This window comes from Crocodylus siamensis, chromosome 2 (genome assembly GCF_052110815.1).
Source record: "Crocodylus siamensis isolate JL-2025a chromosome 2, ASM5211081v1, whole genome shotgun sequence".
Taxonomy (NCBI): Eukaryota; Metazoa; Chordata; order Crocodylia; family Crocodylidae; genus Crocodylus; species Crocodylus siamensis.
Genome location: NC_143396.1, coordinates 153985620 through 154004888, shown reverse-complemented (window position 1 = coordinate 154004888; position 19269 = coordinate 153985620). Strand labels below are relative to the sequence as shown.

General features: G+C 40.3%; 1 protein-coding gene across 1 annotated transcript in view; it reads left to right on the top strand.

Moving 5' to 3' along the window:
* STPG2 (sperm tail PG-rich repeat containing 2) overlaps positions 1 to 18339 on the top strand; it is a 556360-nt gene extending 538021 nt beyond the window's left edge. Inside the window, exons 13-14 of the mRNA XM_090034782.1 lie at positions 15305 to 15455; positions 17936 to 18339. Of these exons, the coding sequence (XP_089890908.1) occupies positions 15305 to 15442 (138 nt within the window). The 3' untranslated portion in view covers positions 15443 to 15455; positions 17936 to 18339. The remainder of the gene's footprint in view (positions 1 to 15304; positions 15456 to 17935) is intronic.
* The last annotated feature ends 930 nt before the right edge of the window (positions 18340 to 19269 follow it).

Below are 19269 nucleotides of genomic sequence, written 5' to 3'. Positions count from 1 at the left end.
AGCATGGATTCACCAGGGGCAAGTCATGCCTGACCAACCTGATTGCCTTCTATGATGAGGTGACTGGCTCTGTGGATGCAGGGTAATCTGTGGATGTGGTGTATCTTGATTTTAACTAGGCTCTTGATACTGTCTCCCACAGCATTCTCACAAGTAGGCTAAGGAAGTATGGGTAGGATGAATGGACTCTCTGACTATGATGGATAGAAAACTGGAGCTTTGGACTGAGAGGGTACTAACCAATGGCTCAATGTCTAGTTGGAGGCTGGTATCAAGTGGAGCGCCCCAGGGGTCAGTACTGGGGCTGGTTTTGTTCAGAGACAGGATTTTCATCAATGATCTGGAAGATGGCATAAAGTGCACCCTCAACAAGTTTGCAGATGACACCAAGTTGTGGGGAGTAGTACGTATGCTGGAGGGTAGGGCTAGGATTCAGAGTGACCTAGACATATTGGAGGATTGGGTCAAAAGAAATCTCATGAGGTTCAATAAGGCCAAGTGCAAAGTCCTACACTTAGTTGCGGCAAACTGGCTGGGCAGCAGCTCTGCAGAAAAGGACCTGGGTGTTACAGTGGACAAAAAGCTGAATATGAGGCAGCAGTGTGCCCTTGTTTGCCAAGAAGGCTAACAGCATACTGGGCTGCATTAGTAGATGTGTTGCCATTCGGGCAAGGGAAGTGGATGTGCACAAATTAAAGAGAGTCCAGTGAAGGGCAACAGAAATGGTGAGGGGCCTGAGGGACATGACTTATGAGGAAAGACTGAGGGAATTAGGCTTATTTAGTCTAGATAAGAAAAGACTGAGCGGGAATTGAATAGCAGCTTTCAACTGCTTGAAGGGGGGGTCAAAAGAGCTAGACTGTTCTCAGTGGTGGCAGATGACAGAACAACAAGCACCAGTCTGAAGTTGCAGCAAGGGGAGTTTAGGTTATATATTAGGAAGAATTTTTCTCACTGGGAGGGCAATAAAACACTGGAACAGGTTACCCAGAGAGATTGTGGATTCTCCAGACTTTTAAGACTAGGCTAGACAAAGCTTTGGCTGGGATGATCTAGTTGGGGATGGTCCTGCTGTGAGCTAAATTAACTTCTGAAGTCTCTTCTAACCCTATTTTTCTATGATTCTAGGATTCATCATTGTCATGTTTGAATACCTTCCTGTAGCACATGAAGCAATGTGAATGATAACATGTTTGTGATTCATTCTCTCTCTTTCCCACCCCACACTTCTTCCTCTCCCACATCTATTTTTAAACCCACAGGGGCTTAATAAATGTGACAGTGAGGCATTTTAATTAGAGTGGCTGTCCAGGAACTGCTCAAATTAAAACACCCCCTCCTACCCACCACCTCCAAGCATGTGTATAGGCACCGTTTAACAGTTCTTTAAATATTACATTTGACTGAAGTTTTGTTGCAGTTCCATCCTGAACTTGCTGAGGGAATTGTTCCACTCAGTGATTAGACAGTCCATGATTTCATCTCTAGTATCATGTGTCGTCTTTGTTACTTCCCTGGATAGGTCTTCACAATTTAGAATTTTGGGTGAAGTAGTGACTCCTTCCACACCAACAGACTTTCTGCTTAGGGCCACTTCTCTTATTTGTGAGCGTTACGGGTTCACAGAACTGTCTGCCACCTTAACCAGACAGTGCAAGGCAAGAAACAAATCTGCTTCTGCTGTGATTGGCTGTGTAACTACTTGTGGGGGTAGCCCTTTATGTCCTTTCTTTGGTGTTTTTTTAGCAGCCATATGGGACACTCCTATCTCACCACCACTGTGAATAGAAGGGACTAGTTTCCCGGCTCCTTCTTTTGTTGGGTGCAGCAGTGCATTTGTTAATCTTGTTCTGGACATCAGCGGCCCTGTTTGGTGGGCATCTAAGGAGTCTTCTTATAGGGAAGCAGCTATGTGATAACTCCTACAGAAGAATAGAATGGAGGCCACCTGTTTCCAATACACTGATGAAAGCACAAGCCTGGTGCCTGTTCTCTCCTTCTAAATGGTGTGCCAGGGATTACCTCAAGAAATATAAGAGAGGATTGGGTTGTGAACAGAGAATACAAAGGAGGAACATTTCAAAGCATCAGCCTACAATTTAGGGACCCATCTACTAGAGCAGTAGCAGCATCAGTAGCTTACTTTTGTAGTATATCTATAGCTGAAATCTGAAAGTCTCATCAATGGCTTTCAGTTTATACCCAGCGTAATCCTCTCCTTGCTAAATCTGAATCATATATTCATTTCAGGAGAGCACTGCTTCTGTCTCTTTTTAATTAGTTCTCCTCAGTCCTTCCTCTTGAGGACTGCCACTGTTTGTTAGTCTCCTCCAGTAGGAGTATCTGCAGAAGCACCATCTTGAAGGGGAGAGGAAGGTTATTTTCCAGGAACAACCTGTCTGAATGCACTGCTTCTAGAGAGTCACATTGATTTTGATTCTTTCCTTTTCTTGAGTTTTGATAATTTTCTAGAAGGTATCAGGAAACTGGGGGGTAATTAAGAGACGGGATTCTTTATGCCTGTTGCTTCCGAAAGGTCAAACTGAGAAGCTTATTTGCACAATCTTTGACTGGTGTTGTGGCTAATGTTTTGTGGTCAATAACTCTATAGTAGGAATCTGCTAAGGCAACATTACTCAAGAAAACAATTGCTGCAAAGTAACCTGTATACTTCACATTGCGATAAGAGCATTGTAAAACATTATATGTAGTCACATTTGTTCTGATATCTCAGTATTTAGATAAAATACTGTCCTTAAATAACATACCATATAACAGAATTTAAAAAGAGAGTGCAGATGCAAGGGAATTTTTACCTTTGAATGATACATAAACAATGCATTGAGTTTGTGGGAAACAGCTTGATGAAAATGACTTCAGTCAAGTGTAAAAATATTTCGGGCTAAATGTAACTTGCATGTATATTCATGCAAATATGGAAAAATGAATGGTGAGTGCACATGCATGTTTCTGAAGGTCAGATTCAGCCCAAATTGAGTGCAGCAGAAGTGATGGGATAATAACTATGAATACAATGCTGCTTTTTGCTCAAATTGTAAATAATGCCTACTGAAGAAGCTGTTTAACACAATTTAAAAGTCAAATACCAAAACATTTTACCTTTTGCATCCACTAAGTTTGCAAACCCCAGGACATAATTTCAAAGAGGTTACAGGTTGCATATGTCTGAATTTTCTTGGGCTGATTTTGATTACACCCATTTGAACAAGAATATAGAATACAAAGCCAGAGGGTCAAAATAATGGCTTTATTGTAGGTTTATAGTACACTGACTGTCCTTAATATTAACTTCTATTTTAGCTAGCATCAGTAGCCTCTGTATTCTCATGAAGCATCTATTTGTATACAGCATATTAAGAGTTAAAATACTGACTGAAACAACTTTTAGAATATTATCTTAAATGAGAGGGTTTTATGTGAATACATTTATCCAGTAATCCTGATTTGTAAAGCACCATTTGATTTTCTTCTGAAATGCTGTACTTATACCGTATGTTTTGCATTTAGTCAATTTACGTCTAAATAACTTCAAAATTGCAAACAACATCCCCAGAGCCTAAAGCTTCCCATCCAGCACACCATCTGCATACTAGACTATGTAGTGGGCATCCCATCTCAGGTTAATGATGGCAGTGAAGCAGCTTTACTTGCCTAAAGCTGCAATTGTCCTTACTGTGCTAACACACAGTCTTCCTGGAGAGAGGGTATTTGGGAACTAGCGGAGTTATCCCCTAACTCCGTCCTGCACACTGTAGCAGAAACCCTTCCACAGCTGATCTCTACAGTTTACCAAGATTGTTCAGCTCCTCTCTAGTCTCTCAGATTCAGTGCTACTTTTGCAGAGATGAACCTGCCCAGTTTTTTCTGTTTTGGGTTATACAGTAGATTTAGAAGCAGGAACTGTAGCTGTATTCTTAGCTTCATAGGCTTCCCTTCAAAAGCACTAAGAGTCAGTCCAAAATCACTGCTACATTCACCACCATGCCAGTTTTCTCGCATTCATTTTAGCAGGTTGTTACCTTGCGATAGAAAGCAGCAGAGCAGACTCACACTGCCCTGCCAGCTTGCCACTTGTATACGATCTGTAAAATGTGCATAGTAATACCTACCCAATGTTTCAGAGCCTCTGGAAGTTCTGGGATAAAATGTAGTGTTTAACTTCATATAATGATGATGACAATTTGGGTTTTTTGAAGTATTTTTAACAGTGGGTTATTCTTTTTATGATTCTGGCTTGTCTGTATTCCCATCCTCTATGAAGTCAGATGCAAAAGCAACAGTTTATCAGTTTCACTGTTTTCCCATCTCTCAGTATAATCTCCTCAGACTATTCTTAAATGGCTCAGCAGTTTATTTTGTCCTCTATTCAAATACCATGTATAATCAATAGAATATCTTTTAAAAGCACGGGCTCCGAGCCTGTAACCTACTCACCTGATCACAGTCACAGAGCCACAAATCTCTAACTTGAATACATGCCATGAGATAATCTTGAAAAGTAATAGCATACTGCATAAGAGTTGTCTAAGGCACTTGGCACGTGTTCATTTAATGGTGTGTTTGGATCTGATTCCTGATCCCAATTGTGCTGCCTTCCATTCTACACATGCATGGGAGAAAACATGATTTTGAAATCAGGCATTATGATCCTGGGCTCCCCATGCGCTAGCAAGTTGAAATCTGGGTGCTCACAGCCCCACATTCAAGGCTGACAACCAGCTGATTATTGGCCTCAGCCCTGGGACAGCCTCAGGTCTAGGCTGAGATCCCTAGGTTAAGGTCATGCCATAAATGTAACTTGTGCCAGGGGCCCTGTACTGTTAGACGAGCTGAGTTCCCCTCTTTGTTTTTAGTACTACTTGTCCAAATCTGTACCTTGTGTAGGTGTGGGGAAAGAATTGTGAAATTCTCTTTAAACACTCCACATACTTATAAAAATCCAACAAACAGAGGGCAAAAATCATCTGGAATGTGATAGTCTAGTTCCAGATGCAATAAAAGAAGAATTAGCCTCCACAACAACTCCGAGGAAAATGGTCATTTCTATATTTAAAAATATCTGTGTTTGGGGAAAGTATGATGGACTAAATATACCCCTGAATAAAATTTAACTGCACTGCAAGGCTGAATGGGGATTTTCAAGTTGTGGAGGTACAAATGAGAGTGAAAGCCATAGCACAGATTTCACATACTGTGGGGAGTGAAGAGGCAAATTATAAACTTGGTTTAGAAACAAATGAAAATATTCTGATATGTCACATTTTCAGTGAAAAATATCCAGAGATGCATGTCAAAATAAATTAACATAAAGAAAAACAGGTATGGGTTCTGAATTCTTATAGTTTTCCCATATATTACAAGCCACATTTTTTACTCATTAATCACAGTTTTAATAAAATAGCATTTGACTTGCATATAAACTCTATCTTAGCTCATACTAAAAGTTTTCTCTAGAAAGGATTGACACTGAGAGTTCTTTAAATTTCAGTTGGGTTACATGTGCTTTTAAAGTTTCAAGCTTCATCTAATGTGCACTAAGCCCCAGTTCTCCACAGAAGCCTTACAATTCCTAGTGATTTTATATTCAGAAAACTTGCAGTTCGAACGTGGTTTCATTGCAGATCAACTGCACTTACCAGGAATCTTGTATTCTATGTGACTGCCGTTGGAAAGTGCTCGGAATGCAAAGTATCTGCAGTTATTCTATTGCCTAGCCCATATTCAATGTAACTGGCATTTTAAATGCAAATTTGATATAGCAGAACTGTTGTACGTATAGAGTACTGTGTCTTGAAATTTACATAAAGTTTCCCATTAAACAAGTACAAATTAAAAAAACAACAACCTTACTTTCAATTCAGTCATGTTGTCCAGTACATCAGTAGCACCAAATATAAGACAAGGTTTTTTCCTGCAATCGACAAGGGGGAAAAAACTCCTCGTTTTATATTCACATATGAAGTGGAGGGGGGTAGCGGGCAGCTGTAGTACCTCTGACTCTTGCCCTGAGCCTGGGTTGCAGCCAGAATCAGACCCACAGCAGCCACCAGCTCTTCTGCCACAACTTCACTTCTCCTCTGCAGCCAGCAGGGATGCTTGGCCAGGCTAGGGCTGAACTTCCACATGCTGTGCTCTGGGATAGAGCAGCCAGAACATTGTCTGACAGTAAGGAGTTGGGGGAAGAGGGAGAGAGGCAAACTGGGGAGATGTGGGGAAGAAGGGGAAGGGATGGGAGAGAATTTGTGGGGGAAGAGACACAGAATGGGGAAAGCAGCAGGGGAGAGTTAGAGGTTGTGGGAGCTGGGTGTGGTAGGGGATGCAGGAGGCAGGGGGAAGACATGGATGGGACAGAGGGTAAGGGGGCCACCAGACCCCCCACCTCCAGCTACTGCTTTCGCTGTTGTCCCAGTATCTAGATACGACACCTGGAAAATTAAAACAAGTTTATAAATTTTCCATATATAGAATCTTATTTTGGGCAGGGGGTGTCTTATATTTGAGTAAATATGATAGGTTTCAATCAGCTTCATTGCTTGTTTCTCTGTAAATGAGTGGTAGAATGAAAATTGAGTCAGAAGAGTACCATTGCTGACTCAAGCATAGATGATTATTTGTTTATAACCCTGAAACTTTTTCAGGAGTCTTAATTTTTTGGCTTTCATACTGAACTCTACTTCTCTTGTCTTATTTATCCATGCTCTCATTAACTCCTAAATCTGAAGCTGCTCTCTCAGAAATCCAAGTTTCTCTGTTTCCTTGACAATACGAATTGTCCCTTTGTAGAATGGTGGGAGTTTCATTATGTGATTCTGTTCTCCTTACCTCGCACCCTTTCATCTTTCTCTAGTTAACTCCTCGTTCTACTTTCCCGTCTTCCCTACCACTTACATCTGTCATTTCTGTAATGGCCTAGTCAAGTGTCCCTCTCCTCCCCTCCCTTCCCTTTCACGCCACCTCTAATCTCCATCAAAAATCCACCATAGCCACACCATAGCTCTATCCCCTTATCAGCTACTTACCACAAACTTCCTAATCCTGAATGTTTCCAAGGCTGGAAAATCTTTTTGTGTAAACATTTCTCTCTGTGCCATAAAAAGCTAGGCAATTAATGGAAAAAATATTTTTAAAATGTTCATTCATCTTTGGTCACTTCACTATTTGGCTATATTCACACTGCCTCAGGTTTGTTCACAGATAGTGATAGCAGTAGATTTCACTGGTTATTCTTCCCATGAAAATAAGAAGCAAGTTTTGTTTGGTAATATTTTCTGTTGGCCCAACTAAAACAGCTGGGGGAAAATATTAGACAGACTGTCTGGCACAAAACTGTCCTACTTCAGGTCTTGGAAAGGCATTTGGTGACTGAACGCTTGTCTAACATTTCTCCCCACTATCTACGTAATGCAATAAAAGTTTTTGACAAACCTTCCTTCTTGCACATTCCCTGGACCATCACAGCTACAATAACACCACATGACTACTTCAACATTAACACAAGAGAATTTGGACACAAATAGCAATATTTGCTACCATATTAGTGGTGAAAGTGCTTACCTTAGGTTTATAGATGTATCATTTATAGTTTTACTTACTGTTTTGTTCATGGTCCCTCCCCCATTTCAGTCATCTGGTCAGAGAACAGAAACAATACCCTTAGAAAATGGAAGGTTAACAACTACCTATAATGAATACCAAATACTTGAACTTGTAAATGAAATAAATCATTCACCAGCAACACTGATACTGAACTAAGTTTGCATGTGGTGTTAGTGGGACAATTACAGACAAAAATCTGTTAATTCAGAGACACGGACAGAAAAAAGGAACTGCTCTTTATGTTGTTTTCTAAATCATTCTCTCAGCTTTTGTCCCATGTCTGATTTCACCGTGACTAAATCTGTCTTTAACTTGCTCCCGAAATCAGATATTTTAGAGACTAGTCCTTTTTTCCTATAATTTTTTCCCAATTTCTGGAAGGTTTTCAGAATGCTTCCTCTTGCCAGAGAATGAGAGTCAGATATTCCCCATGTTGAATTTATTGCCATTCCCTTTATTGTAGTCTTCCTAAAGTTGAGAAGATGGAGAGAACTGTAGCCACACAGATTTTCTGTTCCAGGGAGAGGGACCATTGCCTATCTTTCTGTGACATTTCATGTGACTTATTTTCAAATACAAAATTGCCATATGGTATTCAGAACACTGCCTCCCCACCATATCTTTCACCTCATGCCCACCTATTCTTCTTCTACTCTGCTTCTCTAATCTCTCTCACACACAGATTGGCCATTCACACTAGCATCCTTTACTTTTTCCAGGGCCAAGAATTACTTCCTCCATTGGAATTATACCTTTAAACTATCTTTTGCTTCTTAGTTTATTATTTTTCTGTGTAAAATACTTTGTGATATTGGGCACTGGTGATTATGTCTCTGTATAAAATGAAAACAGTGGTGTTCCTGGGCACTTAAAGTAAACTTTTACCAAACCAGAAATTTGATCTGGAAACCAAAGGGACAGAAGTAGTCCCAATTCTTCAGGGGGTTCCTTTGAAATAAATCAGTAGGACTACTTACAAGAATAAGGTATAATCGCATGAGTAACATTCTGATGAATTGAGCCCTCCCTTTCTAATAAAATCATTGATGAATCTAATTTTCATGAAGTTTATATACTCTTTCTATGGTGTGCAGTAAGGGGACAATCTAAGTGGATGTTGAAAATCTGAATTATGGAGGGGATGCATACAGGAGATGAGATTATAATATGAAATTGTGTATACTCTCTGCAAATAAGTTAATTAGCCACGACAAACCCACAGGGTCTAATTTAATTAACCAAAACATTGCAATAACCATCATGCAAGCCCTATAAGAGTTTCCAAAATACCTGGCTATAGTGTCATACAATAATAAACAGTTATGCTGCGTGATAGAAGCGATCAGCTTACACTTTATGATGTATCAGAGTTGCATACATAGAATGTCAAATACAGTAACCTCATACTCCATCACAGATTATTTATTTGTATTAAAACATTTCTCTCTCATTCTCTATGTATGTTTTCTTTGGAGGACTTTATTCTGTTATATAATATCTATTTTTAATTTCTTTGTTTTCTACCCAGGCATCTTTCAGTTAAGCAGAATGCAGCTAACTATAAATGCATTTTTTTCAGGGTTCAAAAAATCTCATGTCACAAAAAACTAGTGTTTGAGTGTACAGCCCAAAATGAAAGTTGGGGGCCTCAGAACCACATCTGAACAACCTTCAGTTGGGATTAAAAACAATTGTTACTACTACAGGCTATATTTGTCCTATGCTGTCAAAAATGGATAGAAGAAACGTAACACTGTTTGTCGCTTATTTGTAGCCCTAGTCTTAAAAATACCTCTGTGATTATAGACAGCTGCTTTGGTGTGAAGAAAATATAAAGGCTGTGAAACTACTGACTAAAACTGGGTTTGAAAATAGTAAAACAGTGTGAATTTTATGGGTAGCCAGGGAATTAAAGAAAAAGAAAGAGCTAAGTATTTGTTCTGTATTCATGGGGACAGGACTAAGACATTCTAGAATAACACTACTGTCATCTGTCCAAACAGTAATAAGGTTTTTTGATCAGAAGCTAAAAAACAACATTAAGCAAATCTCATCTTATGTTTACTGATTTGTCTTTTGTCTTTTATCTTTGGGGAATTTAGAAATGGAATCTACATTGTTTTCTTTTTATTATTATTATTATTGGTTTTTTTACTTAATACGGACATTTTGCTGGATTTAAAGGAAACACTTTTTAAGGATGAACTTTTTGCATTGTGAAAGCTTTTGTGCAAGTTCAAGTTCATAGATTTGTTGCATGAAAATTCAACCACTGAGGACAGCCAAGTAATTGAACATAAAACAAATATATATATAAAAGTAGAACATTTCAGATTATATAAAACAGTAGAATATATATATACACACACACATACACACACACAGAGTAGAATATATATAAAAACACATATTTGTGTGTGCGTATGTGTGTGTATAAAACTTGTTAGTGCCATTGTGTGAACTGAGTGTACACTAAGTAGACAGAGGTCTCGGTGAAAAGTTAAAATTGGAACTAGCTATTCCTGGGGCCAGGAATCTTGCAAGCCCCCAGACTGGCAATGTGATTATATGAACTTTCACCTTCAGGTTACTAGTTCATGTCTGATTCAGTCTGATACTGACTAAAAGTCATTACCATCTAATGTGTGTTTAGTGGCATTTGTGAAATGAATCACTGATCTTAGTCCAGTTGCTTATGGATGTGTGTTCCCCTCACAGAAAGCTACCATAACTGGCATTTGTAATAGGTCAGTCTGTCCCTTTAAGAGGGAACAATCAGCCCCTTTAAGAGAGGCCAGATTCAGGGCATTTGAATAATGAGCCAGTGTCCCACTGGGAGCCTATAAATCCCTAGGGGAGAGAGCAGAAGAGAGAGCAAGCTGTGGGCTGAAACATTTGCTGTATTGGGGCCAGGACAGCAGGACATTATTTCTAGGAATTTCTTTTGCTTGTTTGGTTTGTTTAAAAGATTGGGTTTTATTTGGGAGGACTGGCTGAGCAGCTCCTCAGGAAGCAAAACCTGCCTGTTGAAGCCACCAGACTAGACAACCCACTTACAGTGCCTTTATTGATAGTCCAGGGCCAATGAAGTGAAACATCATTCTCCTGCATGCTGTAAAAGTTCATACTTTATATTTAACAGCACAGACATTTCTGTTTTGAAAATAATGAAAAGACTATATATAAAACTATGCCATAAGTTTCAGTTTGTTGTGTGTGACATTTAGGGCAGGCTCTCATCATCACAAATCCTTCAAAGTCAACCTAAAATATAAATGTTACTTTACTGTTCCCGAAATGAAATTACTTATAAATTGTGTCAAATGTAAGAAAGAAAGATGAGGGCCCAATCCTGCAGGCAAGCTGAGCTCATCCTTAATAGGACCCATGGTCACTTCCAGGATTAAGAGCCTAGGGCATGCATACAACACCACTGAGGATAATCCAGGTCTTACCCACATGATGTTTATTTTGGGGGGTGGAGTTCTGCTACCACCTCAAGTTTAAATGGCACAGAAAAGTTAGAAAAATAATTTCTTGTCATGCTTTATGGTTTGTTTGCTCTCTTTAGGTAGGGAATGTTCTTCAGAAACACTTCAGTGTCTTGAGTGCTCTTCTAAGGAGTGTTCTTTGGAAGCTTGTTTTCCTCTAAAATGAGTATTGGTCTCTTCAGTTATCTCTATGGGGTGTCAGAATGCTAAACATGCACCAGATTCTTGCAAGAGAAGGACCATCAGGCTTCAAATAGACATCACCAAATTAAGTGAATCAGCTATGCCATGATGTGTCCCAACACAGGTGATCTGCTTCATTTTGTGAAACACGTGGCATCTGTTATCCTGCCTGTTGATGTTGTTGGACAATGGAAAACATGCTCCCCTGGGGCTTGAAGAGCCTGGTCTGATATGCCATGAGAATCCCTGCACAGGCTTCAGCCCCTTGAGCCCTAGGAGCACCTGCCCAACTTTCCCCTCTTACAGAGACATGTTCCCAAGATCTCTGGATCACATCACTGTAAATGAAAAGATTCAGGGTTTCCCTGCTTATAGAGATGTAAAACTCGGATTTCCAAGGTGTGTCTCCATAAACAAGGAAAATCAGGGATTTCCTGGGGACACATCTCTGTATGTGGGTAAACGCTGACATTCCCAACTTATGGAGATGCACCCCAGAGATCCTTGGGCAAATTTCTGTAAGTGGAGAAAACCTGTCTTTCCCCACTTCTGCAGCCATGCTGTGGAGATTCTAGGGGTGTGTTTCTGTAAGAAGGGGAAAGCTGGGCATGTGCTTCTGGAGCTTGAGGGGCCTGATTCTACACTGGGTTCCCTCAATCTCTCCTCATAGGGCTTGTCCTGTAAGCCCCTAACGATACGAGTGGCCTTCCTCTGGACCCTCTCAAGCCTATCAACATTCTTTTTGAAATACAGTGCCCAAAACGGGATGCAGTACTCCAGCTATGCTACATAGAGGGGAAGTATCACCTCCTTGGTTCTATTTGTCATGCATCTGCTGATACATGATAACGTATGGTTAGCTTTGCTGATGATTTCGTCACACTGATGACTTATGTTTATCTTGGAGTCCACTATGACTCCAAGATCCCTTTTCGCTTCTGTGTTGCTGAGAAGGTCACTTCCCAGCCAGCAGGTGTGCTGGATATTTTTGGGCCCTAGGTAAAGCATTCTGCACTTGTCCTTGTTGTACTGCATCCTGTTGTGTATTGCCCATTTTTCTAACCTGTCCAGGTCTGCCTGCAATTGTTCCCTACCCTCCGGAGTGTGTCTTTCACCCCACAATTTAGTATCATCTGCAGACTTGGACAGAGTACACTTCACGCCTACATCCAAGTCAGATGAAGATATTGAAGAGTACAGGTCCAAGGACTGAACCCTGTGAGACCCCTCTACCCACATCCTTCCAGTTCAATATTGACCCATCTACTACCACTCTCTGGGTGCGACCGGTAAGTCCATTTGCCACCCACCGTACCATGTAACAACTCTGTCCACCACCTTTTAATTTATTTATGAAAATGGGATGCAATACTGTATCGAAGGCCTTGCTTAAATCCAAGAAAATGACATCCACCTCTGCTCCTGCATCTAAGGATTTTGTGACCCTGTCATAAAGTAAAACCAGACTGGTCAGGCATGATCTACCTGCTATGAATCCATGCTGGTTTCCCTGCTGCATTCTTTTTCCTGCTGGACTCCCACAAATATGAATCTTCATAATCTTTTCAAAGACCTTTCCAAGGATGGAGGTGAGACTGACTGGCCTATAATTACCTGGATCCTCCTTTCTCCCATTCTTGAAAATAGGGACCACAATGGTACTTTTCCAGTCCTCTGGAACCTAACCCGAGCACCATGAGCACTCAAAGAGCCATGCCAGTGGTTCTGCTATGACACCAGCCAATTCCTTCAGTACTCTCAGATGCAGCTCATCCAGGCCTGATGACCTGAACACATCCAGTCCATCCAAGTGACTCTGCACCAAGTCAGCATCAACAGTTGGTGGGCTGGTGTCCCTCTGATGCCCATCTAAGAACCCGTTAGGAGATTTATCTTGAGCCCTGTTCAGGAACACAGAGGCAAAAAACTCATTGAATAGCTCAGCCTTGTCCCCCCTCTCTGTCACTAATTGCTCCTTTTTTTCAGTACGGGTCCTATGGGGCACTGTACCTTTCTTTTACTCCCTATATACCTAAAAAAGACTTTTTGTTGTCTTTAATTTGTGTTGCCAGGCTTAGCTCTGTAGTTGCTTTGGCCTTTCTAACTGCCTCCCTGCGAGTGCCAGCAAAATAGGTATACTCCTCCTTGGTAGCTTCCCCTGTTTCTACCACCTATATGCCTTCTTTTTTGCCCTTAGTCTCCCCTGAATTTCCCTGTTTAGCCAAGGACATTTTTTGGCTCCTTTCCCCCTTTCCCCTCATACTGGGATAGTCTCCCTCTGCGCCTGAAGGATTGCTTCCTTTAGAAATGACCACTCTTCCTTGACTCCCATCTCACCAATACTCCTATCCTACAGTACGTCATTGACTAAACTCCTAAGCACACTGAAGTTAGCCTTCCTAAAGTCAAGCACTTCCACCGTACTAATTATCTTACCTGCCCATATGGTGAATTTGATTGCTCGGTGGTCACTGTCCCCAAGGTGACCACGAATCTGCAGCTCCCCTACCAGTTCCTCCCCCATAGCCAATGCCAAGTGAAGTAAGGTATTCCCCTTAGAGAGACCGTATACCTCTTGCATTAGGTGAAGGTCCTGCACACAGGTTAAGAACCTACATGAATGGTTGGATTTTGCTGACTGCTCTTCCCAACAGATGTCAGGGTGGTTTAGGTCCCCCATGACAACCACATTCCTAGACTGTACGAACTCTGAGAGCTGCCTCGAGAATTCCAAGTCTAGCTTTTCCTCTTGGTGCGGTTGTCTGTAGGAAACCACCACCACCAAGTCTCTTTCCCTTCGACCTCCATGTATTCTAATCCACAATGCCTCAACTTTCTCCTTCTTTGATCCCATTTTGTCCTTGTTTCTTGGCGCAAATTCTCAGAGAACCTAACTGTGGGAGCTGCAGAGCATGGGCAACTCTAGGCTGCCCATGCTGTCATAAAACCAACTGATATCTGATGCTAAATAGTGGTACAAATTGATACCACTTGTGTCACAGTAACAAATCTTGAGTATTTGTGGCATGACAAAGGGCATGGGCTTTGCTTGGCCTATGTGCTGCCATAAACATTTTTAGCATATAGGAAACAAAAGATGACATCTGTTTCTACCCTAACACATCACCTTCCAGTAGCTGCCTCTGTGATGATAAGTTCTTAGCGTGAATTGACAGACAACACCCTGAGAAAATGGTGGGATTTAATGGTCATTGATCCATTCATCAGGTCCATTTCTCAGGTCTATACTCTGCAACTGGCCAGAATGGCCAGTAATAAATAGAAAGTAGTTAAACTACTTATCAATCCCATATATTATCAGTCTTCAGTTTTGTATTCTAAAACTGAAAATGACATTTACTTTAAAGTGGTTAATTTATGTACTGGCACATCTGCTCCTTTTCTTGCAAATGATCATGAAATAATTTAGTAGTAAATGTGGTTTTTTTAAAATAAAAATTATACTAAATCTGAACATACAGATTAAAATTCTTGTTTTCTGAGACAGTGACTCTCCCTAAACAGTATTACTTTCTACTTTATTTTCTCTTCTTTATTTTTTTCCTTCACTCAGGATCAGAAAATATTCTTTGTCTTTCAGTCTGAGTCAGCACCTTGTCCTTTGCCTGTTATACAGCTAAGACTCCTATCATTATGGGTCAGGCTTTTAAAAAATGGATTCCTAGAGTTTGGGTCCTAAATACATACTTAGGTTCTTAACTGGGCTAATTCTCTGAGAGGCTGAGTACCTGCATCTTCCAGCACTGTTCATAATTTGATAATCTGAAATCCAGAGTGACATTGTACAACATGATATTCTTAACTGTAGTGGACAATTTGAGTCCTTTTCCAAACTGAAGCTTTAGAAAGCCTATATTTTAGGTAAAATTTTAATGCACAATGCAGAATACTTCTTTTCTTAGGAACTGCATAACCAAGACTGTTGTAGAATGATGTGTATGCCTATTGTTGATATATTCATAACATGATATTATATATTTATGTCTTCACAGCTTAGCCCATTGCTTAAGGACACTGTCTTGAAGAGAACATTTAATGCTACCTTACAGAATCCTGCTGCAACTCAGATGGACAACACTGTTTGCAAAAATGGGGCAGTCCAGCCAAATTTTCTCTGTCTCTCTAATTAGGAGCTCTGTGAAGGTAAATATACATACCTATATTTCTAGAAGCTTTAAGAATTTATAACAGATCATTACATTTTCAGGGTGTTTTCCAAGTGGCAAAACACACTAATTATAACTTTATTTGATAGCTGGAATTGCTCCTGTTGTATCCCACATCATAAGGAGTCTAGTAGCTTGTTTACACACCTCCTTTTCTGTATTGCTTTTTACACTTAGGAGATTCAATGGTTAATAATTTTTAAGTAAATATTGTAGTAGAGCACTGTACTTGTAGTTAAAGCAAATCATAATTGTGCCAGTGATGGATAGTAATGTTTATTATAGCCCTCTATTTATTTCCCAATGTATTCCTTTATTTCTTTAAAGAAACTGTAGAAAATTACATACAAATGAAATGTAGGTGGCAGGCTTCTCCACAGTCCATCTCCTTTCTCTAATGGCCCAGGCAACAAAATCCTAATACAAAAGCTGTGTTGTATGCTGTTACTGTGGCAACAGTTATGACCCCAAAGGTAGGATTTTGACTTTATTAAAAGAACAGCCAAAAGGAATTGAAACATGAGGGCCAGTCACTAAATTAAAAGTGAACTTCTTCAGCATAAAAGAATGTTTTAAGAATTCAGAAAACTGACTTAAAGATAGCTGCAGAAGTACAGAGATCATAATTAAAAACTTAATATTTGCCTACAGGTACCACACACAAGCACCTGAAAAAAGCAGTTGCTAAATCAGTACAGACTTTCATTCTAGATTCCAGTGTTGACATTACCTATGACCCCCTTGTTAAAAGGCTTTTCCTCCTAATAGCCACCATTATCTGGTATATTGTTAATGTTTTAAAAAAGCACATCTTAAATTGGTATGTCAGACCTTTGCCCTGTTTAAATCCTGTGGGAAAGAAATTTTTGAAATACTTTTGAGAAGGTGTGTTTGGATATAGTATATCTCAAATAAGGTAGTATGTAAGTGTCTCCCTTGATTTTATTTTTTTAAAGCATTTCCTTTGAATACTTAGTAAACAAAGCAAAAATCAAAACAAGGGTTCCTTTTATAGCTGCTATTACACACACTATTAGGGCATGTCCAGACGAGTGTGCACATGCCTTTTGTGGTGCCTCAAAACTATTTGAGGTGCTGCACATGGTACACATGCAAATTCACCGTGCTGCTTATTTGAAGCTCAGTGCCAAACTTTGATGCTGGGAGATCCTTGTGTCAAAAAAGGAGTGTTAAAAAAAAAAAGCAGTGTTGTGCACATGGCAGCAGTGCGTACTGCCAGAACTGCAGCCTGGCCATCCAAAACCATGGTGTTGCTCTGTGAGGCCTCCAAGGCCCCAGGTAGGGCTGCTGGGGCCAGCATGGGTGCTAGTCCCAGCCTACCCTACCCCACCTGGGCATAGTTGCCCCATACCAAACCCCATGTGGAGGGGTGTGCACAGTGACAAAAAGCAGTGGCACAAATTTGTGCCGCCGGTATTTTTGACGTTGCAAACACCCATATTCCCCGTATATGGGAATGTGCCCTTAGAGTCTATGCAAAATAGCTACATGTGAGTTTAGAATGATTCAGACTGAGATGAAAACAGAAGTTTTGTTTCTGTGATCTTTATCCTACGCCTGCAGAAGTTCATTGACTGTGATCTAAAGTTAGTATTGATAGAATGCTAGGGAACTTCCTTTTCTTCAAACTAGTATTTTCTCTCTGAAACAAATCCCTTCCCTTGCCCTCTGCAGATACTATGGGAAAGGAAATAAAGTCCTAGGGGTTGTTAGAAGGGACATAAATGATAAATGTTAGATGAGGAGGAGGTGATGGGATTATCATCTTGAAGTTTCAAGATTTAGAACCAAATCTTAAAACAACTAGAGTGGATTCGTTCAGTACCAGCCTTTCACACCAAGCTTAAGGCTTTTGTTCAGTTAGAAGGCACAGTAGATATGCACCTTTATAGACTAACTAAATATTATAGAAAGAGAAAGAGGGAGAGAACAAACTTTCATGAACCTAAGTTCACTTTGTCAGATGGTGTGAAAGGACATGCATAAAGCAGAGTAGAAGCCAGAGACAGAAATTAGAATACAAAAGACAAAGAAAGGGAGAGAGAAAGAGAACGGGAGAGGGGGGTAGCCCTGGTTCTCCAACACTGTCATGGTTTCTTACAAGGTATAACACAAGGCAACAGCCATGTAGTGTGGCAGCTAAATTCTGAAGGGCAATTTAGGTAGTCTACACTTTTTAGGTCAAATAGTCTATCCTTGACAAGATATTGAGAATCAAGATGACATACATCCAGGCATACTCCAAGTAAATGATGCCATGATTCACTAGTTGCCTAAATTAGTTAGATAAATCTTTGAAAGCATCTTGACCCAAGGGAATTTTATGTCTAATAAAGCTGGGCAGGATTTGAAAAAGATTCCTTAAGTCCAAGATTAGAAGAGTTACACTTAGTGATCTGTTTTTTCCTTTTTTTTTTCTTTCTCTCTTTCATGCAGGGTTTAATACAGTATTAGGATCCATTAGTGACTGAGCCAAGCTTGAAGTTCTTTTCCAAAGGAGTGGCTACATTTTGATGATGACTTCCATCAGCTGCTCAAAGAAACATGATTGTTCTTATAACCTCCAGAGATAGGAAAGCCGTTCTTGCAAGACATCTTATTTAATTTTCTTCTCTCTGAACTTTTTTCCTATTTCCAAACATTTGTTACTTTTTTTAACACTTAGAGAACTGATATTGCTGATTTTGAAGTCTAACTGAAAATACAAATAATGACTGAAAAGTTTTTTCTTTCTTTTAATTTTCTTCCTTGGCAGGAGGCTATAAAATGATAGACAATTTGAAATAAAACCAGAATTCAGTGATTGAGTTTGTCTGCTGTCACCACAGTAAATTAACATCCAGCCTGATTGTCCTAGCATGGCTGAATACACCCCCCAAAACATAGAAAGGGAGAAGAGAAAATTCGTGAGGCTTCCGTAACTGTTCACTTCCTCAAAGTGTTTAAGTGAGGGAAAAAGAGGCCTTTGCACATAAGCAGCAGTGATCTTGGTCTTCAAGTTTTTCAGATTTTCCTCAATGTGGGTGTGAATCTTGGATTCCTGTGAGGTCCAATGGCTTCCAGCTGATTTTGTCTTTTTGTGCCTCTTCTCAGCTCTTTGTAGTTCTCTGCCTGGAGCAGCATAGACAGGTCTTCACCTCTTAGCTGCCTGTGGCCACACACTTTAGTTAGGTTTGACAGCACATAATGCTATATCCCTGAATGGATGTCCCAAGTGGATGTTTGAAAAGAGAGATGTGCATTCTACACTGTCCATACCCCTGCCTGCAACCCTGGTGCAGATCCTTGTCTAATTACCTGTTTAGGAGTAGTGTTTCCTTTTGCTCCTGAAGAATTGTATTCTGGTTCCTGGAAGTGTTTGTAGGCATCACAGATCATAAGATAACACACATTAAAATCCAGTCATTCTGAGCACACTCTTGCCATTTTTTGCCACATTACTTTTGATACAGTTTTAGTAGTCTATGACTTATGGGGGACATCTACATAAGATGCTTATCTTTGCATTGGCATAGTTCACAGTGAAGTAAGCATGTGCGTCTACACAGGCACATACTTACTTTGTAGAAAATTTTCCTAATACTGAGTAAATTTACTACCTACAAATACAAGTAGCAAATTTACTCGCCATTAGTAATGGTGCTGTAGTGCTCGTGTAGACACCTGACCAGGAGCAAAATCTACACCCAGTCAGCCATTCACCACAGGCTTCCTGTCCCAGGGAGGTGCCTGCTGGAGCTCAGGCAAAGACAGTGTCCCTCTGCCCCAGT